This window comes from Hipposideros armiger, unplaced genomic scaffold (assembly GCF_001890085.2).
Source record: "Hipposideros armiger isolate ML-2016 unplaced genomic scaffold, ASM189008v1 scaffold_28, whole genome shotgun sequence".
Taxonomy (NCBI): Eukaryota; Metazoa; Chordata; class Mammalia; order Chiroptera; family Hipposideridae; genus Hipposideros; species Hipposideros armiger.
The window spans coordinates 3,944,463-3,970,749 of NW_017731378.1; the positions used below are offsets into that span (position 1 = coordinate 3,944,463).

Here is a 26,287-nt window from a genome sequence, read left to right on the forward strand (position 1 = left end):
GCAGCCCTGCTGCTTAGAGCTGATGCTCCCAAGCGAGCTCTTAACCAGATAAGCCACTCGGCCGGCCCCAAAAAGATTTTAATTCATAATATTTGCTGCAAATATATCTCCTAGTGTATCTGCTTTTAGAGGGGTGAGGGTGGGGGCGGTGATGTGGTTTGTTTTTTATTTATACACAATTCATTTACCAAAGTTGTAAATTTAGTCTGTATATAGTCAAATTGATCTTTCTTTTTTTATTTTTAATTGAGGTGAAATTCACTCTCTTCCTTTCTAATTTCTTCTATGGTATTTAAACTTGCAAGTTTATCTTCCCACACATATTCCTAGAAGGTTGATGAATATTATTTCATTTTATTTTCTTTTAATTTTATTTGCTTACATTTAATTCTTTAATCTTGTACAATTTGTTTTATGAAGAGTTAGGATCTTTTGGTTTTGTTTTTTTAAGTTGCTAGCTGCATGGCCCTCATGGCCTCCTAATTGGTCCCTTTTCTCTAGTCATATATACCAGACCAAACTAATCTTATTTAAAAAACAGATCAGGCCAGCCGAGTGGCACGTTGGTTAAAAGTTGGCTTGGGATGCCAGCTTTGAGCAGCAGGGCCCCAGTTCGGATCCCACATGAGGGCCAGTGACGCTGCGCCCTCTACAGCTAAGATGGTAAACAACAGCTCAACCTGGAGCTAGGCTGCCATGAGTCACCAGCAATGGTGTACGCTGCAGTGGGGCTGGCCGGCTGCTGGTGTGAGCTGCAGTGAGCTGCCATGAGCCTCCATGAGCGGCCATCCAATGGCCAGAAAGCAACTGCCTCACCTGGGAAGAGCGCAATGATAATACTAACATGGGCCAGGGAAGCGGCATCCTCACAACTAGACTGAAGAACAAAAGGACAGCAACTTGTCTGTTCCCCTTCCCCAATTCCCCAATAAAATAAAAAATTTTAAAAAAACATATCTAAGTCACTTCTTTATTCAAAAACTATTGGTGGCTTCCCACTCCCTATAAAGTTAAGTCTACACTTCTCAGCCTGTCATTCAAAACTCCCTACAATTTAGGAAGGCTGTGGAAGGCACTTTTACTGATTCCTTCTCTCCCATCCAGCAAAGTACTCACCATTCCTTCCCTCAACACCCCAAAATCCCACAGTACACCCTTTGCTGCTACAGCTTCATTTATTTGCTCAATTGTCTTCTTCGTGGACCCTCCTCCATGAAGTGGACCCTACTCCCTAAAGTGACCCCTCTACTTCAGGTGCCCGTCAGTCCTTGCCAAAATCACTTGTACAGGTCCACCTCCCTTCAAACAATCACAACCAAGTTCACCTTCAGCAAAGAAGCCTTCCCAGGTCTCTTTGGTCAAAATTAATTTCTCTCCCTATAGGTCTATAGCACTTTGCCCACTTTTAGTCCTATTCCCTGATGTATGCTTTTTACTCAGATTGTGGCTGGATCTGACTTTTCCCAGCTCTGGAAATTTCTGGAGGGCAGGGACCAGTTCTTTCCTAATCGTGACCTGCCTTAGACCCTTCAGTGACAGCCCATTATAATTGGATGAAATTCAAAATCCTTGCTGACTCTGTGACCTTGGGCAAGTAGCTTGGCTTCTCTGGCCCTTAGTTTCCCCGTTTCTGACCTTTAGTGTTCCCCCAATTCCCCAATAAAATCTTAAAAAAAAAATTAGGTCTCCCTATATTTATCCTGCAGTATTCAGTTACATCATAAATTGCAATTGCATATATATGTGACTATTTGTTTAATAGGTTTCCCTGCCCAGCTGTATGTGCCATGTTGTCTTGTTCATTTTTCTATCTCCAGTTCCTGGCATGTTGTAGATGCTCACTAAATGTAGCCTGAGTTTGACTGGCTGAATGAATGATGAACAGGGTTGCTTATATTATTAGCAGGTACTCTGTAAGTATTCGAACTTTAATTCAAGTTAATCCTAGACCCGCTCTTGTAGTAAAAGCACTCAGACCTGGGCATCACAGGTGGGAATATGAGTTTGCAGAGATTACACTTAAATATATAATCAAGAAAAACTCTGCATATGTACAATAGGAGGTAGGAATAAAAACATTCATACAAGTGCTCTTTATAATAGCAAAAACCTAGAAACAACCCAAATGTCCAGTGACAGGAGGATGAAGAACATTGGTATAGTCACACAATGAAATATTATAGTCCTCAAAATGAATGAACTGCAACAATATGTAACAATATGAATCTTAGTAATACAATATTAAGTAAAAATAATAAGCCACCAAAGTTACATACAGCAGTATTCCTTTATAATAAGGTAAAAAAAGAATTAAAAATGTTTTTAGGAATACATATAGCTAAGTATATAAAAAGGAAAAAAGAATGATGGATATTTTGGGAGAGGGTAGGATGGGATGGACCACAGTTAGATTTCAGTTATTGCCAAGGTCCTAGCTTTCATGTTGATGAGTTCTTATGACAGTATTTTAACTAAATAAATGTATCCTGTGCATGGTACAATGAAGAGTGGGTCATGAACCAAGGTTATGATTAATCTAGTTCTGTGCGCCTGAAATCCATTAAAGGAAAGAGAGAGAAATTATGCCTACCTCCTTCAGGCAGCCTTACTTATTTGGAGGCAATGGGGGAAATATTCTTCTCCCACAACCCTCTTGGGACTTTTCTCCAGGGACTGTCTCTAGGTTCTCCTGGAGAGGTGAGCTGGTGGCACCGAGGTGGAGCAGCTGGGTGGGGAGTAATCCAGGTTTTTAGCTACTTCAGGAAAAGGGTCTCAGATTTGGTAGAAAAATGGCCCCTTCCCAAGGCTGGAGTAGGAACCTGGAGGTATAGGTCAGCTTCCATTCCCATTCAGCTTCCCCTACTACCCAGGCTAAGAACTGCAGGGTGTGTATAGTCTCCCACCAATTTCCTGTTCTGCATCATTGAAGACCTCAGGGTAGGGGTGGGGCCACAGGGTAGATAACTAAATGTTGTAAGCATTCTGGGTACTGGGAGCTGGGACCAGCAGGACCCAAAACAAGCATCTTTGAAATTCAATTTTGAAGTAGAGGGCCACTGACTCAAAACTTGTACACATTCCCTCTTTCAGCCTGGCCCCTCACATGCCTGGGCCACCTTCAGCAGCTCCTGCTCTCCATCTTTCTACCTTCCCTTCTTCATCCAGGCCATAGCTCCTAACCGGGAGTGGTTACCTCTGCATCTACCCATCCCCAAGATAAGACCTTACTTTGTGTGTGTGTGTGTGTGTGTGTGTGTGGCGAGGGAAGGCCCTGGGAGGGCAGTTTAGAACTTTTCACTTTAGGGGCTGGGGCTTGAGGTCAGGTTGAACTGGGCTGGGCTGGTTGGGCTGGACTCCTACCTTTGGGGAAAGGGGTTAGAAGTCGGACTAGAGTGGGCTGGGACGGGAAACATGGGAAAGAGCTGGGCCCAGGCTAAACTAGGGATGTGGGGGTTCAGGGCGTGTGCCTCCACAGTGGGGCCTGGCTGGGGCACAGTTGGGCTGAAACAAATTCTTCAGTATTATACTGGGACCTGGGGCTGGGCCCTCCTCACCTGCACCTGGAAACAGAGAGCATGAGGGCCTTGAAGGGCCTCTCCCTACCTCTACCCCAACAATTTACCAGACCAAGGGCCTTCCCCAGAAGGGCTGCTGGGGCAAACAGGGAGGAGCCAGATCTGAGGCTCCAGAGGAAGTTGCTGGCCACTTTGCTTCCTGAGTTCAAAAAGTGGGTCCCCCTGTCTCTCTGCCACACTCCTTCCCCCAAGCAGGGCAGAGTCCAAGCCTGACAATTTACCATTTACCTCTTCCCTTGACCCTCACCTCCTCCAAAACACACACACACACACACACACACACACACACACACACACACACATGTGAACCTGCAAATGCCCAACCCAGTCATGCAACTGCTGCAGCCCCCAAACCCAACACAATCATACTGCCAAGCCATGCATTAAACAACACATCTTCATTTCTGTATATGTAACCTCTTACACCTAGCAGTCATGCTTTCTCTGCCTTGTTCAGCACTGTAGCCCTAGCACCTACAGTAAGGCCTGGCACCTGGAGAGAGCGCAACAAATATTAGCTGAATGAACGAATCCACCAAGATACATATACCATAAACAAATGCATATACTAGCCCATATACATATCCATACATGTATATGCTCCCTTACATACACATACCCCTCTCCCAGCTCAGCAGTCACGTACATACATATACTAGCACACACTCAGGTAAAAAGGCCAGATGTACAACTAGTGCCAGACACAGACACACTGCAGGTAGGTGATACCTAGCACTCCCAGGGTGGGTTGGTGGTAGCAGCTGGCTGGTAAATGTCCTTTAGGTAAGGCCTGCAGAGGAGCGGTGAGTTTGTGTGCAAATGCAGGCCTTGGGGTCCTGAAGTGCTGGGGCATTTAGGAGGTAGGCTGGCAGCAGGGCAGGACCCAGGTCACTGCATGAATTAAAGATGGGGCAGGGTGGGCCATATAGTGCTGTTGTGGTTTCTTCTCCACCAGCTGGGAGGTGAGGGTAGAGGCGTAGGTCCATGAGGCCTTACTTCAGATCCAGGGAGACCTTAGTGGGGGAATACTCTGAGGCCACAGATCCCCATCTGGAATAAAACTGAGGGAGACCAAGGCGGGGCATCCGAGTGGCTCAGTTGGTTAAGAGCTGAGCTGCCATGGCAGGATGGCTCAGCTAAAAAAAATTAAAAAGAGGGAGGCTGGGTAGGGGGCTTTGTAGGTGCTAAGACCTCCTCACTAATCCACAGCACAGTCTCCCTGTCTTGCCAATCTTTTTTAATGGTGGAGGAGGAGGGGACTGAGGGGAGTCATTACTTGGCAAGTACTCTGAAAAGTGCATGTTTCTCTTTCCATCTTTCTACGGAGCCTCAGGCTGCCCTTAGCAACAGTGCTTAGGCATCCTCGTCCCTCCGTCTGTGCCCCCGCCCAGTCAGCAATCCCACTATTCTCTGACTTCCCCACCCAGGGACCTAACACCAAGGGAGACTAGTTCCGACTTCAGCTGGGCTGGTGGGCGTCCCTGAGTTAGGGGTATAATCACACTGACCGAGCCTCCCAGGAGTTCTAACCACCCAAAGCTCCTTCAATCCAAGCCTCCACCTAGGCAGGGACCTCGTTCCCTACCCATCCCCCAACAGCCTACTCCAGGCCTGACTATCCCAGGAACCCTGCCTCAGGAGGGCCACCTGTCTAGCAACCCCATGGCAGTTAGGAGTGAGGAACAAGTCTGGGGGTGGGGTGGGGCCCATGAAGAACAACACAAGAATGAGGGGAAATGTGAGATGAGAGTGAAGGGGAATCCACAATTCCGATTCATACCTCCTCTCCATTGACTGGTTTTAGGGCTACAGGAAGAAGGGGAAAAGGCTGCCTTGGGCTGAGTCATTATTGGGCATCATTGACCAACCAAGACACTGTCAAACCGAAAAGTCTCTTTATTGATTGGTACCATACATGACTCAAATGGCCAAAAAAAAAAAAAAAAAAAAGGCATTACAGTTGGAGTGGGACATCCCTCTTCCCCACCCCTTCCCTCAGCTCGACACAATACCCTTCCAACAGTGGCAGCTGGAGTGATAGGGTGTGGGGACCCCAGAATCCAGAAGGAAGAGTGGCAAGAGAGGTGGTGCTAATGCTTCTAGAACTAGATGGGAAAGGGCAGAGAAGCCAGAGCTGGGCCCAGACTCATCGGACCCTGCTCTTGGCCTCACCCTGGGCCTGGGGCCTCCACATGTCCAACTGACACACAGCTGAGGATACTGGCTGCCTCCCCTTTCCTTCTGAGGAAGGGGACTGGAAAGGATATTGGGAGATAAACACCCTCTACTCCAGCTGAGGGACAGAGGCCTATTGCTCCCTGGTGAGCTTAGAGCTGGGACATCCTCATTGGCTCCTTCCCCTCTGTGGAGGGCAGGGGATGACTACATATGCAATTTGAGGGGCTGGGGGCAGTACTGCAGAGAGTGGATGATCCCCTCCCCTACCCCATGCCTGCCCAACTGAGACAAAACAAAACACACAGTGACAAACAAGGCTGCTCCCTTCCCTCCACACTCCCTGAGGGAGGGAGCCTCCCCCTCCCCCCATCCAAGACAGCTGCTCTAGTGGAGGACTTGTAAAGAATATACACACCATGGGGGGAGGGGGTTGGGGGCTAGGGTTGAGGGAGTCACAAGCACTAGGAGGGCAGGCCATAGTCCTGGAAGATGGGGAGACAGAGACAACAGCTGGGGGCTGTCACAAAAGTGAGGCCATCAATGGCCCCCTACCCCATGGCATGCCTTCTCCAACTCATCACCCCAGAGGAAAAGGGAAGAGAGATGGCAAAGTGTCTCCTTGGTCTGAAGCTCTCAAACTGTATAAAATGATAATGCACACCCCCCACCCTACCCACACACTCACCTCCACCTGGGCCCTAAGTCCCCCATCTGCCAGGTGTAGGGAGGTAGCTGGACTTTTAATAAGGGGGCGAAGGGGGACATGAGTGATTTTTTTTTTAAACTTACATTTTTAATAATATTATTTTTTAAAAAACTTGGAGCTGGAATAGGTTGCAGAAGGGAGCCCAGAGATTTACCCCTCTACCAGCCGCCTAAGGGCAGGGCTTGGGGGAGGGGCACTCAACCAAGCCCCATCCCTTTTAGTCCCTAAGGGCTGTGGATATAGACAACCCCAGTCTTGAAGGGGATGGAGTCAGGAGGATGGGGAACCCAGAACCCGGGGTGAGGATGGAGGCAAATGCCCTGGGGTGTGGTCAGGACATTTCTCAGAGGCCCAGGGTCCGCGTAGGCATCCACATGAGTACCCCCTTCCCCCGAAAGGCTCTGCAGAGGCCAGTCCCAGCCCAGGGCCACTGGGGGCAAATCTTGGCACCTGCCCCTAGCGAGTCCAGTTCCTCCCTGAAGTGGGTGGATGGAAGCTGCCCATTTTAGATGCTCAGTCTCTTCATTCAGTCTTCTGCTCCCTGGGGCTGCAAGGGGTGGGGCAGGCAGGCAGAGCACTGGGTGGCCCAGGTGAGGCCTTTACTGGGAGGCCTGTGACGTGGGGTTTTCCGATTTGCTTTCTTGGCTGGATGGAGGCTTGCTGTTCCAGGGGCTGTTGGCGCCCAGTGCGGGGGAGTTGTTAAAGCTGTCCTCGTCGTCAATGCCGTTGGCCGCATCAAACTGGGTGTTCTCCAGACGGGTGATGAGTCTCTCGTCCTCGTCCCCGAACTCCCCGCCCATCAGGGTGGGCTCCCCCACCACCATCACATCCTGAGAGTGGCGGAGGTCCCCAAACATAATCGGGGCAGGGGCTCGCCCGGCCCAGGGCGGCAAATACCCCCAGAGCCCCACTACCCACCCCAGAAACTCAACACCCCCACCCCCTTCTCATACCCTAATTTTAAATATCAACTCCTCTGGCATCCTAAGCCCCTGGAATCCTTCCCACTGAAGGACTGCAGAGCATCAGAGCCTTTCACCCACATCCACTAGATTCTGGGAGAAGTCAATCTAATCCCCTACCTCCCTAGTCCATCTCCCCAAAATTTTAGGGGGTTCCTAAACTTCTGTCCACATGTAAGAGAGGGAGCAGATCAAAAACACCAATGGGGGAAGTGTGTGTATGTGCATGTATTCTAAATTCACATACATTCAATGCTGCATGTCCCTCTATCAGTGCAAGTGTCTGTGTCTCTGATGGTCTGTGTGCCCCCAAGCTGTCTGTCCTGAACGTCCGTGTGTTCTCATGGCTGACTCTGTCCCTTTATGCCTATGTTGCCATGTCTGAGTCTGTGTGATCACAACCACGCATGTAACTAACAAGGAGTCTCATCAGTGACAGAAGTCAGTCCATGCTGGCAGAGTACACTGGGGAAAACTGTCTCTGCTTCTATGCCTGCTAGTGAGCTCACACTGGGACAGGGTCAAGGGTCAGGGGTCAGCAGTGGGGCAGCCCAGAAGAGAGAAGAAAGCCGAGATGCTTACAGGTACCTGGCTGGAGAGGGCGAAGGTGCTGGCTGGGCTTTTCTTCTTGCTGTTGCTGTTGTTGGTGTTGCCGCCCCCCGAGCTCATGGTGCTGCCCCCTGACATCTTCCGTTTCCGCCGTTTGCTGGGCTGCTGCCGGGCGGGTTCCGCTGTGCCAGGGAAAGGAGACTCAGGTGGTGCAGGGCCCTGGGCCCCAGGCTCCCCATTCTGGCTCCTAAGGAGCCTGAGCCTATCCTGATCCCAATCTTGCAGACCCAGGAGCCAGGAAGGGGCTTCATGAGGAGATAAGAGATACAGCCTTGGAGGGTGGCATCAGATCCTGGTAAGAGCAGGTGCAGGCGCAAGGCACTCACCGGGGGGCGCTACCATGCGCTGCCACTTCTGGAAAAGGCAAGTTTTGAGGCAGTCGCGAGGGCTGAGGCTGTAGGTCTTGTGGCGGGACATGAGCTCCTGCATGGGCTCAAGTATCACACAGAGCTGTGGGGAGACCAGAGGGGGTGGGAGGATTGTCAGGGGAGGCACATGGAGCTGAGACCAAATGGGATGGGGAAGAGTCTAGGTGATCAGACTCACTCGGAGGTAGTTGAGAGTGGAATTGGACAGCCCACACCGGGTGATATTTTTGGAGAGCTGATCCAACATCTGAGGGTCCTGGGCCTAGAGGGGGAGAAAGAGAAGAAAATGAGCACCTGGGTTGCATCTGCTCATCTCTCCTATCATCTGAGCCTCGCAACACTCTTAAGGGAGAAGGGCTTTTATCAAATCCATTTTTTAGGTGGAGAAACTCTAACCCTCTGTCTAAGGTCACCATCAGGTCGCAGACCTTGTTCTGCCCTTCCCGCTGCCTGCCCTCTGCTGTGCATCTTAGGTCCTGCCCACACTCACGTGCATGGCAAGGATGCTGCGAGGGATGAGCTCACGGTGCTGCCGGATGCTGAAGTGCCACGTCTTTATCCGCATCATGTCGTCAAACATGAACTCCAGGTACAACCGACCTTCCACACACACCTGAAGACAGATTTGTCACAGTTTTGCCCCTGCCCCTACACCTGAAAATATACCAGTTCTCCCATTTGCTCACAGCTCTCCCACTTCATACAATTCTGCCAGCTGCACCTAAATCTGAGTGCATAACTGGCATAGACCATCCCTTTACATACCCGTCACACCCCGGACCCTTACACATGCACAGAAGAAATGCTTAGCTGATCCTGTCCTCTCACCATGGAGCTAGTGATACAACTATCTGCTATAATCTCTATGAGGGCAGGCAAAATGCTGTCATGCACAAGCTCAGCAAATGCCTGCCGGATGCTGCAGCATGCCTGCCCTCCCTTCTCATCTGGCCACTTCCCATTATGCCTCCCTGGGGAACAGCCGAGTACATTTTGGGAACGAGGCAGGGAATCAAACTCAGGTGCTTCAGTGTTCCACATCCAGCTGGGTTGCTGACCTGGGTGAACATGGGTTTGCCATGCTGGGTCACCATGCTGCCCTGGTCACAGTCGAGGGACACAAAGTTGCTGTGGAATGCCTCCTTTGGGTGCTTAAGCACATAGTACAGCTCCGTAGCACCCCCCTCAAAGATGCTGCGGAAGTAGCGTGGGATCAAGGTCCGGCCAATAGCTGTAGAGATGGGACAAACTCTTCAGAACTGATGAACCTCCCTGAGACAAAAACCCCACTCCCAGACCTTAGAAAGACGCAGGAGGCATACACCTTCACAGCAGAACTAGCAGGACCCCCAGAGGCCACTCACTATATCTCTTTGGTCCATCCTCCAGGCAGAATGTGATGGTTAACATGGCATCATCCTCAAAGAACTCAGTTGTGAAAGCATCCCACCAGAGATTGTCACACTCCTAAGGAGCACAGGAATGGGTGTTTGTATGTCCGAAGACATCCCCACAGGGGTGCCCAGATGGCTCTCCCCTTCAGGTCCTTTCCCCTGGCCATACCTCTGTCCAGTTTTGAAGCCGTTTGTTAAGCTCGAATATTCTGTAGTCAGTTTGGTTGCCATATGGTGTGTGCCTCCTGGGGTAAGTGAAGAAGAGAGGTAAGAGCAGAGCTGCCCCACCCCACATCACTTCTGCCGTCACCCATGTAATAGAAAGCACCTCCCTCCCACTGGACTCCACTTACCCAATCCCAGGCTCCAGGTATGTAGGCGGGTACATAGGAGTTGGGCTGTATAAGGGAAGAGGCTATGAGAATGGGGGTAAAGACAGGAATTATTGGGGGTGTCACGCCCTCCCCTTTTCAGGTAGGATCCCTTCTGGAGAAGGGATCGGAAGTGAACAAGAGACTCACCCCACATCCCGATCTAGCATGGTGCCGGGATGAAAGGGGGGGAAGGCGTTGCCGTTCGGGGGCTCCTTCGGCGAGTACAGCTTGAATGACTTTGAGGAACAACCTAGAAGGGAAAGGAAGAAGGGGTGCCCTGAGTCCCTCTTGGGGGCTCTCCTGGAAGACTGCTAGACTGTGTGGACAGAGACTGGTATTCTAGAGCCCCAGAGTGGACTAGGAGAGGGGGGCTACCTTAGGGAGCACCTACCTCTGCTTCTAAATCTGGCTCCAATCTTCTTTTATTAAGAAACTAGAAGTACCCAGCCCCAATACCCAAGACCCCATTGCTTCATGTGGCTGAGCCCTGGATGACAGAATTGAAACTGAGAAATGTCAATATGGTAGAATAAATAAATACCCAAACATTAGAATCTAATTTTGATAAACACACTTTTCATCTGTATTATTTTGTTCAATCATCACAACCACCATGTGAGGTAGCAGGGTCAACTGTAACATTCCCATTTTACAGATAAGGCAACTGAAAGCTCAAGGGGTCTTGCCAAGATCACAGAGCTGGGGCCTGAGCCCGGATCTTCTGATTCCCATATCATGCAGTATTTCTACTCTTCTGTTGCCCTCTGGAGACCAAGTTGGGGGAGAAAGAAGGGGGATTTTGCCAACTCCCTGCCCCTCCTCCACCACCCAGGGTCTCAAGAGAGTAAGGGATAGAAAGATAAAGGGGGGTGGGTGTTTGCTGGGTGCCGCCCACCAGATAACCAGTTGGACCTTCTGCCTCCCCCACCAACGGCCACTCCCTTATCAGCCCAGCCCCCTCCCCCACACCCACCTCTCTTCTAGTACGGTCTCCAAACCAGAAACCCAAAGCCTCAACCCATTTTGTCTTCTGAGAGTTGCAGTGGGAGAGGGAGGTGAGGGGTCTCTACTGGATCCCACTCTCTCTACAAACAGGAAAGAGGAGACCTGGGAAGAAGCCTAAGTTCCAGGGGGCTCAATCTAGGAGGCAAGTGGTAACCAGACAGGGGTCTCTGCCTGTGTGTATCTGTACATGTGCACATGTGTCCCTTCTCTACCTCACCCAGCAGCACGCAGCTCCTGGTGTACTATTTCCTGACTGGAAGAAGTATTATATTCATATTTGGGTGTGAGCCAGGTACCTCTGCAATGCTATTTCCCCACTCCCTATAAGATGAGGGGAAACTGAGGTATCATTCCAAAGGTCCTGACCCCAGTCATCATAGTTGCTTCCTCACATCCCCCAAACTTGATTGCATTTGGAAGGATAGCTATATTTGGCTGTATCTGAGCCCCCTCCCCAATTTAGATACAAAATCTATTTTGTTCCTTGGGGGGAAGAGACAAAGGAAGACACTGTGCCAACGTGTGCCATTTAATTCTCTCCCCAGGGCCCCCTCCTCACAATATGGCAAAAGGAGGGTCCCAGAGGGACTACACTACACTGTCCCTGAAGGTGCCAAGAGTCAGAGCCTGTTTGTGCCTGCACATGCGTGTGCCTCATCCTGCCTAGCAGGCTTCTACCCTCAGCTCGCCCCAACATGCCTACCGAGGGCTGGAACCTAGCAGCCCCAGGCAGCATCAGGGTGCCGGCAATAGGCCCTTGCCCAATGCATGAGCTCTCTCAGGCCACGTCCACATGTTCCCAACACAGCACACACAGCCTTCACATGCCAGTCTGGACTGAGGAACCTGTGTCCTCAGGAAAAAGATAGTCCCACCCAACCCCAAGTCTCCCCACTCCACCGATGGGGAGACCAACCCCACATAAGAAGCCAAAGCTCACACAGCTCACCAGGGCCCAGGTCTGGGCAATGAACTCATGAGTAGATCACTGGACCCAGTCCTTGTCCCCTAACTAGGCCATCCTTCCCCCAAAGCATCACTGCCCCTGCCCCACAGTTTCAGGGCTACTTGAAGAAACATGTCAGCTCAAGACCCTAAAAAGAAGGGAGGTAGGATACCTGGGTTCCTCTCTTAATTCTGAAAAAAGTTTCAGAGCTTCAATTTCTCCCATTAGCGAACTGACAGGCATTGCCTGGGGCTGGGTAACACTTCTAAGGAGCTAAAGCCCAAAGCTTTGGGGCCTCTATGTACACCTCCAGTGAATGGACACAAACTCAGCATCTCTTCAGAGCCATAGCAACTCCCAGTAACCCCAGCACAAGGGCTTGGGAATGAGAAGAGAAGGGGAGGGAACATCACCCAGACCATCTGTCCCTGTTGCTGCCTGTCCCCAGCAGCAGGGGTAGAGGGAGAAAGGTGGGGGTGGGGTGAAGGGGATGTGTCATCCGGCCTTGGAATCAGACACAGCTCCCACTTCCACCTCTCGCAATCTGGGAGCCCTTAGGATGGAGGAGAAGAGAGGGAGAGCCCAGAACTGGTCAAGTTTTCTCAGGATGGAAGCTGTATCCTGGGGCCGAGGGGGCACCTCCAGCTGGGCATCTCCACGGTTACCAGCCTGACCTGAGAGCAGGCCCCCTCCCTTTGGGGTCTGACCAGAGGTCAGCAGGCCTGGGAGCCCAGGCCTCTCTGAGCTGGGGCACCATTCCCCCAGCCAGCATACCAGGCCTGGGCCAGACCCAGGACCTTCCACCCACTCCCTACAGGCTTGCAGGGTACCCAGACTTACCTGGGAGAACTGAGGGGGCCAGGAGAGATGCGGGGAGCGGTTGCAAGCCCAGCGGGACCCTGGCAGGGGTGAAGACTGAGGGGGGGTCAACTTCAACGGCTCATGTCCCGAGTGGGACAGGCAGGCCTGGCTGCGAGCTCCACTCCGCGGGCCGCACAAAGACTCGCACGCACAGCCTCGGCCCGCCCCGAGGCGGCCACAGCCCCGGGGGAAAGTTACAATGGCCACTGGGCAGGGGGCCGGGGGGCCAGGGGGCCGGTCTGGGGGGCGGGGGGCAGCGGGGAGTCCGGAGCCTTCTTTGTTTGCAAGGTTTCCCTCAACAATGGCTGCTCCGCTCTTTCCTCTCTCCTCCTCCTCCTCGGCTCTCCCCGCCGCCGCCGCCTCTCGCTGCCTCTGCCTCCAAGCAGCCCGCCCGCCCTCCCCAGGCCACCAGGCCCCTCTGCTGGGGCACCAGGCAAGGCAGGGCCCAGCACTCACACTCACTCACACTCTCACTCACACACGCACAGACACACGCAGCGCCCGCCGGCTCCCTGCCTTTTCTCCCTTTCTCTCCCTCCCTCCTCGCTCGCTTTCAGAGCCTCTCTCAGAATGAGGCCCCAGGGCGGGCGGAGGGTGGAGCTGCCCCCACCGGCTCCGCCCCCTCCCTGTGAGGGATGAGGAAGAGGGAGAGAGGGAGGGAGAGAGAGGGAGGCAGGCAGGCAGGGAGGACTGCTGAGAAAAACAAAAGAGAGACAGAGACTGGCAGAGACAGGAGATGGAGAGATGGAGACAGAACAGGCTGGGCCTGGAGAGATCTGGATGGAGAAGAGGCCTGCGGGGGGCCAGGAACTGAAATGCCACCCTACCCCCCAGCCCCAGGCCTGGGTGCTCAGGGGTGAGCAGGGGAGCCAAAGCCACAGGCAGGGACGGAGGGTGCACTCTCTGGAGACTCCCAAGTATCTTTAAACTGCCTCCCCAAAGTCCCCCAAATCTCTCCTGTGAACTCTCCGGTTGAAGGCTGGTCTAGGCTGCCACCCTGGGCTTCAGACCCTTGTGAAATGCCAGAGCAGCTGGGGGGAGGCTCCAGGGGGTTATTTTTGACAGACACACTCTGCCTTCAGCCTGTAAACACTGATTGGAGGGAGGGGGACACTCCGGGCTCCCTGCCCCCAACCCAGCTAAGTTCCAAGCCCTGACTTAGATCTGTCTTAGCAGGAAGCCCCTCCTCACCCCAACCACTGGAGACACGTGGGTGCAGGGGTAAAAGGCACTGTCAGAGTTAAGGAAGGCGAACTTGCCTAACCAAGCGTCCCCAGAAGGGGCCTAGCCTGCTGCTGAATCCCAAGACAGGGGGTGTTTCTAAAGCTTGGGTAATGGTCCAGGACCTATTACCTGGACAGACAGGCAAAAAGAAACACACACACTGGAGGAGGCAGCATATGACCTATTTCACTGTAGGTTGAGTCTCTGCTCCCTATTCCCTGCCACCCCCCGACCATATTCACACACTGTCCCATGACAGGATTTCTCATGATATACACACCAGTTGACTATGGAGTAATAATGTTGCACCTGGCTCTGTGCATATCTTCCGCACATAAATAACATGTCTCACTTTCACATAAATCAGTACCTGATACATACTTCAACCCGATATACCTCAAACCCTAAAAAACCCAAACCCAGGATACACTCACATACACAGTCTATGTCAGACCCCCGACTTCTATACACACTGGAAACGGTGACATGCATGCCCCTTGACCCCAATATGCACACCAAAACAGCATTATACCTCCTGAACCTGTGACAGACTATTGCCTACACAGCCTGACCATTTGTTACCCAGAGACTAACCCCTTGCAGAAACCTGTGCACTATTCTCCATCATGGCCTGGCCATGATACACCACGGCTTTCACAAATTATCAAAATCTATGACATTCAGATACCGTACTGCAACATACAGCCTACACTAGCATTTGAGACATTCCCACTGACTCCCAAATTTACAGCCCAACTCTGGATAACCACACTCCTTCCCCACTGACAGGACAATTCCTGTCATTTGTTTCCTGCCTTTAAACTTTCCAAAGTGCATTAATAGGCAGTACCTCAAGATATCCTTGCAGTACAGGGACAAATATTATCCTAACTTCAGCAGATTCCAGTGAGACAGGAGGGCCTGAGGCTGGAATCCTGGATTTCTAACCCCACTCATCCAAGCCCAGCCCTGGGGCATTGCAGCCATTCCTACTCCCTTCCCCCTCCAAGGAATGGCCATTCTAGGCCCCACATGACTGTCTACATGGGGAAGGAGGGATAGGTGTGTGCTCTGGCTTCTACCTCCAGTTCAGAGCTCAGAACCCTCACCCAGTCTGTCTCCTCAAATTGTGGGGAGAAGAGCCCCTAAATACCAAGACATACCAAGACTGGCATATCTCTTAAAACAGGCCCCCTCCTAGTTCCCCTTCTCTAGCAAGTCTGCTCCTCAGTTCTGACTTCATTCCCCCACTTGCACAGGGGCAGAAGAGATCTGAATTAGAAGACCCTAAAATTGGGGGGGGGGGCGGTTAGGAAGCAGCAAAGAATGACAAAGGTGATGAGGGAGAGAAGAGGGAGAGCACCCCTCCTGGAGGTGGGGAGTCTGAAGGGCAGCAGCCTGCCCCAGCCCACAGGATAAGGTACCAGTACTGCCCCCTGCGCGGGCCCCTGGGGCTCCCTGACCCAGGCCTCCAGTGTGCCTGCCCCCCTTCCTTTGTCTGTGCCCGGCCTCCCGTTGGCCTGGCGCTCTGCCATCCTCCTCTCCTGGCTCCCAGCCGCCACCACTGCTGCCTTCTCCCCTCCCCCTACTCCTCTCTGCCTTAACCCTTCTGAGCCACATGCTGCCCCAGACAGGCCCTGGACCCCTCAGCAACCTGCTCTGCCCAGGGCGATGCCTCTTAGCAGAGGTTCTCCCTGCTCCTGATGAAAACCCCAGAAGCTATTCCCCCACCCCAGGAGCACCATGGGAGCTGGGTGTATGTGTATGTGTATGTGTGTATCTTGTGGTGTTTCCTTCTGTGTGTGCATGTGTGTGGGTCTGCATGTGCTCTGGCTTCCCTCAGTCACATGTGTGGGGCATGTGCTGTCTCTGCTGGGCTGGGGGAGGAGGAGCTGGGAGACAGCAGAGCACAAAGGAGAGACTCAGACAGGCAGGCAGGCAGCAGGCAGGCGGCCTGCCAGGGCGCCTTGGCCCCCACCGTAGGGCTGCTCAGGTTGGGGGGGGGCGGGCTCTTTGGGCCTGGACTATATATGCTGCCTCGATGCCCTTGTGTTCAACCATGTGCTCCCATCCACCCATGCAAGCCTCGTCCCCTCTCTTACTCCAAGTCCTACCATTCCCCACCCCCAGGCCGCTCTCAAGTCCTTCCTGGTGTGGTTCTCCTTGAAGTCTAACCTCCATCCATCTTCTGTGGCATCAATCCATAAGATTCCTTCACATTCGGGAAAAAGATTTTCCACTCTTGGCCATCTTTTGGCTCCTGTCACCTGTCTAGGCCACCAGGCACACAAAAGAAACATGCCTTTTGGGGCACTGACTGAAGTTGTACCCCCTCACACACACACATCTGCGCATAGATCCTCATCCTGTCCCCATGCTGCTCCCAGACTGAAGGGGAAACTTTCTCCTTTCTCTTACTGGACCCAGGCACCCTGCCCCAACTTCGGGACCAACCTCCCATCTACCTCCAACCTGACAACCCATACTGACCCTTACCCACTGTTTGTAGGAACTAAGAATCAAAAGACTTGTCCTTCTAGTATGTTCAGAGCCTTAGTTTCTGCTATGCTCATGTGTGGCAATGGAAGCTCAAGGCCATGGGGTGGACTCAGAGCATGGATGGATCCAAACAGTGTACCCAGCATGGGGTAATTACAAAGAAGAAAATACAAATATGTACACCAAGCTGGTAGGAGGAGGAATGATGGGGCCAGCCAGGCAGGATTCCAGCTTAGTAAGCTCTTTCCTCTCCTCTTCCCCACCCTCTGCAGCAGAAGCCAGCGGTTCCCACACCCGGATATTCCAGGATCCTCAGGCTCTACTAGCCCTCCCTCTGGGCCCCATACCCCTTAAACGTCAGCCTCAGCAGGCACTTTGTGTGCCCAGCCCAGCCTGGCTTGGGTCACATGACTTTCAAGGAAGCTTCCTCACTGGCAGCTTCCCTTGGGGGTTGTGGGGGAGGGCTGTTGTAGGGTATGGGCCTCCTAGAAAACAGGGCATCTAGAGGGGCAAAGGATCCAAACCAGGATAGATTCAGGGACACCTGACTTTCAGAAGAAAGCTAACTCCAGCCTGAGATAGGATGGGGTCCTGCAGATATTCAAGAACCCGGAGTCCTGGGGATACTGATAGTGTTCTGAGGTCCTCTGAAGACTACTTCTCCAGTCACATCACTTCTTCTCTTTCCTCCTGGCAGTGAGTGAGAGCCTCTCTTCCCCTCCCCAGGAAAGACTCAGACCCAGGCTGTCACTGACAAGAGTTCATATGTGTTTTGGGGAGGCAGGGATCTGAGCCTAAGTCCTCTTTCAAGTTCACACTTTGGGGTCAAGCACTACTCCCCTCAACTCAAATCTCACAAATCACTCTAGTTCCTAGGGCTGCCAGATTCCTCCTCCCACTAGGGCTGAGATGCCAGACCCCAGGGCCCAATTATCTGTCCCTCCCGCCCCCTAGGAGTACCTCCTGTTTCTCAGGAGGGCCAACCTTCCCTGGCAACAGGCAGGAAAATTTGGAGGGGGGCAAAATGGGCCCCAATTAATCCCTCCCCCCAAACACGGTCCTCAAAAACAGCCTGGAGGGGGGTGTCACAGGATATGTAAGAGGGAATAGGCAACAGGGAAGGGGGGGGCAACCCAAACCAGCCAATCACAACTCAATGATGACCTGAGGGGGGGGTCAAAAGTCCAGACTCACTTCTGATTGGCTACCACCGTGGAATTCTGGGAATTTCAGCCCCCCCAAGTAGTCTCCCCCCCAAAAAAAAACCATATACACCATCTATCCCCAGCACCCCCTCCCCGTGTCTCCAGGCTGCTGCGCATTTTACACAGTTGGGACGAACCCTTCCCCGGACTAAGGCCCCGCATACCCCTCACAGCCCCCGACCTCCACCATGCCATCGATGGCCCCCACACAAGTTCTCGCCAAACAAGGGGTGAGGGATCTGCGGGAGGGTAAGGGAGGGAGGGGCCGGGCGGCCGCGCGCCCCACTCACCAGGACAGGCACAGCCCACTGACATCTTCACATCGCCCGCCGCTGGGGGCCCAGCCGAGTCACGGTGCCTGCCCCGCTCGGGGACAGGCCGGGCATGAGCTACAGTCGTCGCCTGCGGCCCCCGCTGCCCTTACCGCCGGCCTGGCCCGGCCTCGGCCCGGTGCGGGAGGGCCCTGGTTGCAGCGAGGGGCCTGTCAGGCGCGGAGCAGACAGGAAGGAAGCCAGGCAGGAAGGCGAGCTGCCTCTGAGTGTGTGCGCGCGGGTGTGCGTCTCCCGAGTGTGTGTCCGTGTGTGCGCGTGTGCGTGTCTGTGCGCTCCCGCCGCCCTCCCCGCAGCCAACGCCGCCAACGCCGCCGCCGCTCGCCCCCCTCTCCCTCTTGCTCTCCTCGCTCCCGCTCTAGTAGGCGCCCGCTCTTCAGCCCCAGCCGGGCTGGGCTGGGCTTTATTAATATGCTAATTGCCTGCTAGTGGGAGGGGAGAGCCATGTCAAAGTGACCCGGGCGGGCGCGCGGCGAGCGACGACGTGCGTGCGCCGCGCGGCGGGCGGGCGGTGAGGGGCCGAGAGCGTTCAGGGAACAGCATGCATGTGACGCAGCTTTTAAAAAAGGAGACGGAGGCAGAGACCCCAGAGGGAGGGCGAGGGGGAGGGATAAGAGGCGAAGCCTCACACTCGGTGTCCGTCCTCCGGGCGTCGCCGAGTTGGGAGCGTAGAAGCTGGAGCGGGAGCCGGGACTGGGGAAGGCGGAGCCTGGATGGGCTGTGAGGTGTAATTCTTTCTCCACCCCCCGGCCGCGATCAGGGAGGGAAAAGGGGACTGCCGACCCCCCACCCTTGCGCACTGCTGAGACCCCAGACTTCCTCTGGACTCCCCTTGTATGCCTCCACCCAAACCTGGGTGGGAAAGAAGCACAATCCTAATTCTTGTAGTAACCCCTCAATTCACTTCTTCCCTAAATTAACCATCCCTCCCTTGCCTGCTAAACCAGTTGGGACTAGAGCTAATTAAATGGGGTCCCCGCCCTCCTCCGCCTAAGGCCCAGGGATCTGCGTTTTGTTGGGGGGAGGGGCCCGCGGAATGACCAGCCAGGTTGGACTGGGGAGGGGGGTATTCCGCAGGCCATCCTTCCCCCTTGCAGGCTCTGACTCATCAGTCAAGACACTTTCCTCCCTTCCCCCTTTCTCCATCCAGTCTCGGCCTAACCCCCCCCTTTCCCCCCCAGCCTGGAAGCTGCTCTTCTTTGAGGGCCTGGAGACGGGGGAGAACTGGAAGCAGATTCCTCCAGTGCCCCCTATCCGTAGGGGCTGTGGCCACGGTGTGTGTGTGGGGGGGGGCGGGGGTCTAGATAGTCAATGTTTGTGGAACACTCCTTCCCCAGGGAGGAGCCTCAACAACCTTCAGGCACTCCTCAAGGACTCCCCAACCCAGGCCGGGGCAGGGGGTGTTGGGGGCTCTATCTCCATCTCTTCCCAAGAGCCCAGCCATAGCTGCCTCATAAACAGGAAATACCTATTAGCAAGGAGGAGGGAGGGAAGGGGAGCCGTCTGGAAAAGAGAGTTGGCCCCCTCCCTTCTGGGGGGTCCCCAGCTGCTAGCTTCTCTTCCTTAAGCTTCAGGGTGGGCTCCAGGAGTAGACGCTGTGGACCTGGGCTGGTGTCTCCTCCCTAGAGCATCTGGTCCAGACTAGGTTGGGTGGGGGGTCCTCCTCCCCTTTGTTATTTGCGGGGGGGGGGGAGAGAATTGATTGTGAAAGTTCCCTCCTTCCCCAGTCTGCACAGCTGGCTTAACTGGCTGGGGGAGGGTTACAGATCTGGAGGCTTAAGTGTTTATGAGACCCCTTTCTCTCCACCTTAGTTTTTGCTGAGGGAGCGTGAAATGACGGGCGGATGCGGAGTCTGGGGTTGAAAAGAGGGCCTTCCTAGGGATGGGGACCCCCTCCCATGTGTTTAGGAAACGGTGGGGGAGGGGAGCTATAAGCACAGCCACACACTAACTCCAGCATTCCCATTCACAATGTGGATTCCTTCACCCCCAGCTTTCCCTGTCCCCACCCCCAAGCGATGGGGAGGGAGGGGCAGGGGCGGCAGACGGACATGACTGAAGGCATACACGCTTACACAAATATTTCCTTGACAGCATCCCCTGCCTGTGTCTCCCTCCTCACATTTCCCCAGGCAGAGGTCAGCACTAGAGGGAGTAAAGGGAACCAAAAGCCACAGAACCCTGGCCTGGAATTTTGGATACATTCCAGCTTTGCTCCTCACTAGTAAATGTCCTGGGACAACTGACTTACCCACTCTGAGCTTTACCCTTTAGTTTTATCCTCTTTAATTGGTACCTGCAACTTGGTGAGAATCAAACTAGACAATGTGTGCCCAGTGACTTAGCCCAATGCCAGCCATGTCATTACTCTGTATACATTAGCCCCTTTCTGCTTTCTTTGAGGTTATCTGCTATTTCAAGAGTGTCAGGAGTGGGCTGGATTGACTGGAGGACTAGAGATAGCATGAAGGAGAAGGGACTACCTGCTTTGACTCCTTTCACTCTGCTGTCCCTGAATTTGCCTTCCCTCAATACTGTGACCACTTACCCCTAAGGCCACTCATTCCAAACAACTAGCTTGGCCAGATTCCATGATGATCGCCAATTACCTGGGTGGATAAAGGGGCTTACAAACCCACCCTGTAGGGGACTTTGCCTCCTTTGAATCTAAGGTTCTCTTCTCCTAGATTACACATGTGAAAGGTGGAATGCAAAGAAAAAGCAGCATTTGTTGAACATGTACTGTGTGCCAGGCACTGTGTTAGGTGTTTCACACCTGAGATCTCATTTCCTTTTCATAAGGACCTTTGGAAGAAGGTGCTATTACTTCCATTGAACAAGCAGGAAAACAGGGTTAGAGAGGTTAACAAATTTGAACTTGTCTGTAAAACATTCTTCCTCTTCTTCGCCTACTAACTAGTAATGCCACATTTAAACCTCAGTTCTAGCTTTATCTCCTCTGGGAAGATACCCCTCCTTTCCTGAACCAAGCTGATCTAGTGGCCCTGTTTCTTTTAAGGAAATAATCTCATACTGTTGAATGATGATTAAGGTAAGTGGTTTCAGCTTCTTGAAGAGCCATGTTTAGGGAGGTTAAGTAACTTATCCCAGGTCACACAGCTAAGTACTAAGCTCTTTTCCCTGCCTTACTTCTAGTATAGACCAGACCTGGTGAAGGAGAGAACATCTTTGGAACAAGTCTGGGAATTATGGTGCAAGCAAAAATGGGAAGAGAAGTCACAGATGCCTGGCAGATGGACCTAAGTTATGGTAGGGAGGCAGTGAGCCTATGTAGAGGCTCTTTAATTTAATGACAGTGTCCTGGAGCATGGCAGGCTTGGCTGATTTGGATGGATGGATATGAGCACCTAGTATTCTTTTTTTTTTTTTTGAGATGAAATCACATGACATAATTAACCATTTTAAACTGAACAACTCAGCAGCATGCCAGTATTTTTAAATACCAGTCATTAGTTCAAGATGGACTCCAGACACAGGGCATGAAGCAAAGTGGGAGGTACCGAGAAGAGGCAAGGTGAAAAAATGGGAAGGGAAGAGGAGCTCCACAGAGAGATAGACAGCAGAAATAACTGGTTAGGCTCACTCCAGAAGAGGTGGGCTTCCTGCTTCTTCTAGCCCCTAGAAACTGTCCCATCCAACTCCCTCTCCTGACCTTGACCTTGGCCTCCTGTTTTCTCTCACATTTCCCTTACCCCTGAAACTCCTTCAAATTCTTATTGACATTGCTCTTTCAAGGATGAATCTTCTTTTTTCATCAAGATAGTAGATGATATATGTCTTATCGATGGCTGTGTCCCCAGCACCTAACAGGGTGCCTAGAACCTAGTATGTGTCCTATAGCATTTGGTGAATAATAAGAATTATACGATAGAATTTATCTTCCCCTGCCTCAGCACATGACTCCTTCCTCTCTTGTCCATTGACCATCATCATCACCAGCTTCATTTAACTACCACCAGTCCTTCCTTTCCCTACCAAAACAATTTCTCAAAGTGTATAAGAAACTCTCAGGAAGCATTTAAATATGTAGAAGACCCCACCTTCACATGAAGGAAATCCTGTTTCTGGAGAGGGAAAGGGGCCTAGGAATCTGGATTTTGAAGAAGTTTCTCCAATGATTCTTATGCATGACAGTATTTGGAAATACGTAGTTCTTTCTTCTCAAAGGGTCCCTGCCCTTTAGGGCATTCCCATCAAGTGGTTAAAACCTATTAGTCTCTCCTTCCATAAACAGCTGCTTAGTACAGTGGAAGATACACCCTGTAGGAGACCAGGAGCCAAAGCAAAGAATACCCCCCTCACTATGTGCATCTGGGCAAATGGCTTAACCCTTCCATAGCCCTAATTTCTTCCTCTAATTCCTCCAGGGATATTGCAAGGATTCCATGAGGTGTGACAGCAAGCTGAGGACTATAAGCCATTCTTCAAATGTGGGTTGTTTGAGCCTAAAAAATAAAGCACTGAAAGGGACATTGCTGAAGTGTTGCAGCTCCCTGGTAAAATAACTGCAATCCAGGTATATTTATTATCCATTGCTGGGTAACAACTTACCCTCAAATTTCACATCTTAAAATAATAAACTTTTATTACCTCACTTGGTTTCTGAGGGTCAGGAATCCAGGAGTGGCTGAGCTGGTGGCTCTGGTTCAGGGTCTCCTACAAGGATGTAGTCAAGCTGTTGTCCAGGTCTGCAGTCATCTCAAGGCATACTGGGGCTGGAGACTCTGCTTCCAAGTTCACTCATGGTTGTTGGCAGGCCTCAGTTCTTCAATGCCTGTTGGACAGAGGCTATGTGGGATTCTCCATTAGACTGCTCACAATATGGCACATAGCTTTCAGTAGAGTAAGAGATGAGGGAGAGGGAGAGGGAGAGGGAGAGGGTGGAGAGAGAGAGAGAGAGAGAGAGAGAGAATACTAACTAGTATGTAGGCTGAAAGCCTCAGTCGTTTTGTAACCTAAACTTGGAAGTGACATATCATCACTTCTGCCTGTGTTGGTCACACAGACCAACCTTGTTACCGTGTTTCACCGAAAATAAGACCTAACCAGAAAATAAACCCAAGCGTGATTTTTCAGGATGTTCATAATATAAGCCCTACCATAAACATAAGCCCCAGTTAAGATCATCAGCCAGGGCCGGCCAAGTGACGCGATGGTTAAGAACTGGCTTGGGACGCCAGAGGGCCCCGGTTCGGATCCCACATATGAGGGTCAGTGACACTGCCCTCCACAGCTAAGATGCTGAACAAACAGCTCAACCTGGAGCTGGGCTGCCGTGAGTCGCTGGCGATGGCGTAGGCTGCAGCCCCTATGGCAGTGGGTTGCCATGGGCCACCGTATGTAGCCAGCAGCCAGCGTGAGCGGCCAGCAGCCGCAGTGAGCGGCCGTCCAGAAGTCGGTGACTCGCCTGGGAAGAGCACAATGATGGTGCCAACTTGGGCCAGTGAAGCAACGTCCTCCACAACTAGACTGAAGAACAAAACGACAGCAACTTGTCTGTTCCCCTTACCCCAATTCCCCAGCACTGTTCCCATCCCCCCAATTCCCCAATAAAAATCTTAAAAAAAAAAGATCGTCAGCCAGACATGACTGTTTGAATCAATGCAGATTTTTGTACATGAATAAATGAATAAATGTAGATTGTTAAAGCAAAAGTTAATATAAGACCCAGTCTTATTTTTGGGGAAATGCAGTATATAATATGGGAGGAAAAGATATAAGAGTGTGAATAACAGGAGGCAGAGATTATTGAGGACCATCTTGGCGTTTCCAACTATACCAGGTCTGGTCCTTAGTGTTGCCGGCCTGGAGATTAAATTTTGGCAGTGAATCAGATTTCATCAGATTCAGGAGACTGACTCATGCAAATTAAACACACATGAAACATTATCTTGGTACTACTCTCTTAAACTGGTCTTCCTTTTAAACACAACAAATGTGTTCCCACTTCAGAGCCTATGCACTAGCTGTTCTTACAACAGAATGCTCTTTGAATGATAGGTCTTCCTTGTGATTCAGGTCTTACTTCAAATATCTCCTCTTCAGAGGCTTTACCTGATCACTCTGTACAAAATTGTCACCTCTGACTTTTTACACTCTCCTGATAGCACTTACGGCTCTCTAAGATTATTTTGACTTTGTTTACTTGGAGATTGTCTCCCCACTAGAATGTGCGCTTCGTTAGGGTTTGTTTGTTTGTTTGGTTTTGTTTTGTTTTGTCTTTACTGCATCTTTAGTGCCTAAAACAGTGCATGGCACATAGTAAGCACTCAGTAAATAAACCAGAATGCTGATTTGTCAATTCATACTGAGAAATACAGATCATGTAAACAGGGCATTTAGTCTCACTTGATCAACACTCTTCATCCCCATAGAAAATGATATGTGGAGTCAGTTATAATCAGATGAGTCTTTGGTGAGCATGGAGTCAGGCAAGGACACATGATTGGAGGTTCCAACGTTTGGTGGCTTATGTCTCTGAGGTTTTCCTTCATGGCCCTTAGGAATGCACCTGCCAAGGAGACTAGTAGCTATGATATCACCTCTGCCTCAGTGGCACTGGAGACCCAGAGATATATTTTTATATATTTTTTAAAGATTTTATTGGGGAATTGGGGGAGGGGACCAGCATTGGGGACTTGGGGAAGGGAAATAGATAAGTCTCTGTCCCTTTTGTTCTTCAGTCTAGTTGTGAAGGACGTGGCTTCACTGGCCCATGTTGGTATTATCATTGCGCTCTTCCCGGGTGAGGCAGTCATTCGCCGGCCATTGGACAGCGGCTCACGGCGGCTCACAAAATCGCCTGCCAGCTGCTGGCCAGCCCGACTGCAGCCTACGCCGCCCTCCCCGGCGACTCACGGCAGCCCAGCTCCAGGTCAAGCTGTTGTTCACCGTCTTAGCTGTAGAGGGCGCAGCGTCACTGGCCCTCATATGTGGGATCTGAACAGGGGCCCTGCTGCTCAGAGCTGGCGTCCTAAGCTAACTCAACCAATGCGCCACTTGGCCAGCCCTATTTTTTTTTTTTTTAAAGATTTTTATTGGGGAATCGGGGGAAGGGGAACAGACAAGTTGCTGTTGTTTTGTTCTTGCTGTTGTTTTGTTCTTCAGTCTAGTTGTGGAGGATGCTACTTCACTGGCCCAAGCTGACACCGTCATTGCTCTCTTCCAGGGAGAGGCAGATCAGTCGCTGGCCTCTGGATGGCTGCTCACGTCGGCTGCTTCGGCCAGCCCTATTTTTATCTTTTTGAGCAGATTCCATGCAGATACCATATTTAGGTGAATAGATTGTTTTGTCAGATGCTGAACAAAGTAAAAATGGCACAACTTTTTTTAACATTAATCTTCTTCCCAAAGCCTAATCACCATAATAATGACCATAACCAGTGCCCAAATCACCAACATTACCAAACACCTCTTAGAGTATGTTTCTTCCACAGAGGAAGAATTGTGCCATCCTATATTGGTTCTTACTGATTTCTCATAGGCAAATTATTTCCAAGTTTATTGGAAATAAACTTTATTGTTGCCCTCATAGGATTATTTTATAGAGAAAATTGTGAACAGACTCAGACTCTGAATTTGTGGCTTTTAAAGCTTATTTGGAAAGACAAAACTAATATACCTGAAATATTACAAAAGTAATTAAAAGGCAGTTGTATTAGTCTGCCCAGGCTGCCATAACAGGATACCATAGACAAAGTGGCTTAAACAATAGAAATTTATTTTCTTACAGTTCTAGAGGCTGAAAGTCCAACATCAAGGTGCTGGGAGGGCTGGTTTCTGGTGAGACCTCTTTCCCTGTCTTGTAGGTGTCTCTTCCTTTTCTGACAGCAGTCCCATTGGATTAGGCTGCCACCTTTATGATGTCCCCTAATCTTACCTCTTTATCACTCTTATCTCAATATACCATCATATTGGGGGTGGAGCCCTTCAACGTGTGAATTTTGCCTGGTATTGGGGTGGAGGTGGGCACAATTTAGTCCGTAACAGAGGTCCTCTCCTCTCATGAATATATATATATATATATATATA

At 51.5% G+C, this 26,287-nt stretch overlaps 1 protein-coding gene and 1 long non-coding RNA gene across 6 annotated transcripts; one reads left to right on the plus strand and one right to left on the minus strand.

Annotated features, from left to right (window-relative positions):
• Nucleotides 1-6,521: 6,521 nt before the first annotated feature.
• Nucleotides 6,522-18,521, minus strand: LDB1 (LIM domain binding 1). 4 transcript variants are annotated; one of them, XM_019636482.1, is made up of 11 exons: nt 18,197-18,521; nt 10,314-10,416; nt 10,146-10,190; nt 9,962-10,037; nt 9,763-9,865; nt 9,457-9,629; nt 8,889-9,011; nt 8,577-8,660; nt 8,357-8,480; nt 8,010-8,152; nt 6,522-7,289 (listed from the first exon to the last, which is right to left on the minus strand). In XM_019636482.1, exons 1-11 carry the CDS (start codon nt 18,219-18,221, stop codon nt 7,059-7,061), a joined length of 1,230 nt encoding a protein of 409 aa, XP_019492027.1. In that variant the 5' UTR covers nt 18,222-18,521; the 3' UTR covers nt 6,522-7,058. The 4 variants fall into 4 exon arrangements, with proteins under 4 accessions (XP_019492027.1, XP_019492026.1, XP_019492028.1 ...); XM_019636481.1 differs by having other exon boundaries at nt 8,004-8,152; XM_019636483.1 differs by lacking the exon at nt 18,197-18,521 and adding an exon at nt 12,958-13,516 and having other exon boundaries at nt 8,004-8,152.
• Nucleotides 18,522-18,871: 350 nt separating this feature from the next.
• LOC109379691 (uncharacterized) lies at nt 18,872-23,313 on the plus strand. Of its 2 annotated transcripts, XR_002123257.1 has the most exons (5): nt 18,872-18,960; nt 19,417-19,509; nt 21,178-21,287; nt 21,392-21,505; nt 22,624-23,313. It is a non-coding gene; the product is annotated as an uncharacterized LOC109379691 (long non-coding RNA). The 2 variants fall into 2 exon arrangements; XR_002123256.1 differs by having other exon boundaries at nt 18,955-19,509.
• Nucleotides 23,314-26,287: the final 2,974 nt, after the last annotated feature.

What these genes read in the sequence shown, in the direction of transcription:
- LDB1 (XM_019636481.1), bottom strand. Translation starts at nt 18,221, where the DNA reads ATGTCAGTGGGCTGTGCCTGTCCTG. An exon ending in GCAAACCCATGTTCACCCAG is followed by an intron (nt 9,012 to 9,456) that starts GTCAGCAACCCA and finishes ATCTGTCTTCAG; the next exon opens with GTGTGTGTGGAAGGTCGGTT. An exon ending in GCGCATGGTAGCGCCCCCCG is followed by an intron (nt 8,153 to 8,356) that starts GTGAGTGCCTTG and finishes TCCCTGGCACAG; the next exon opens with CGGAACCCGCCCGGCAGCAG.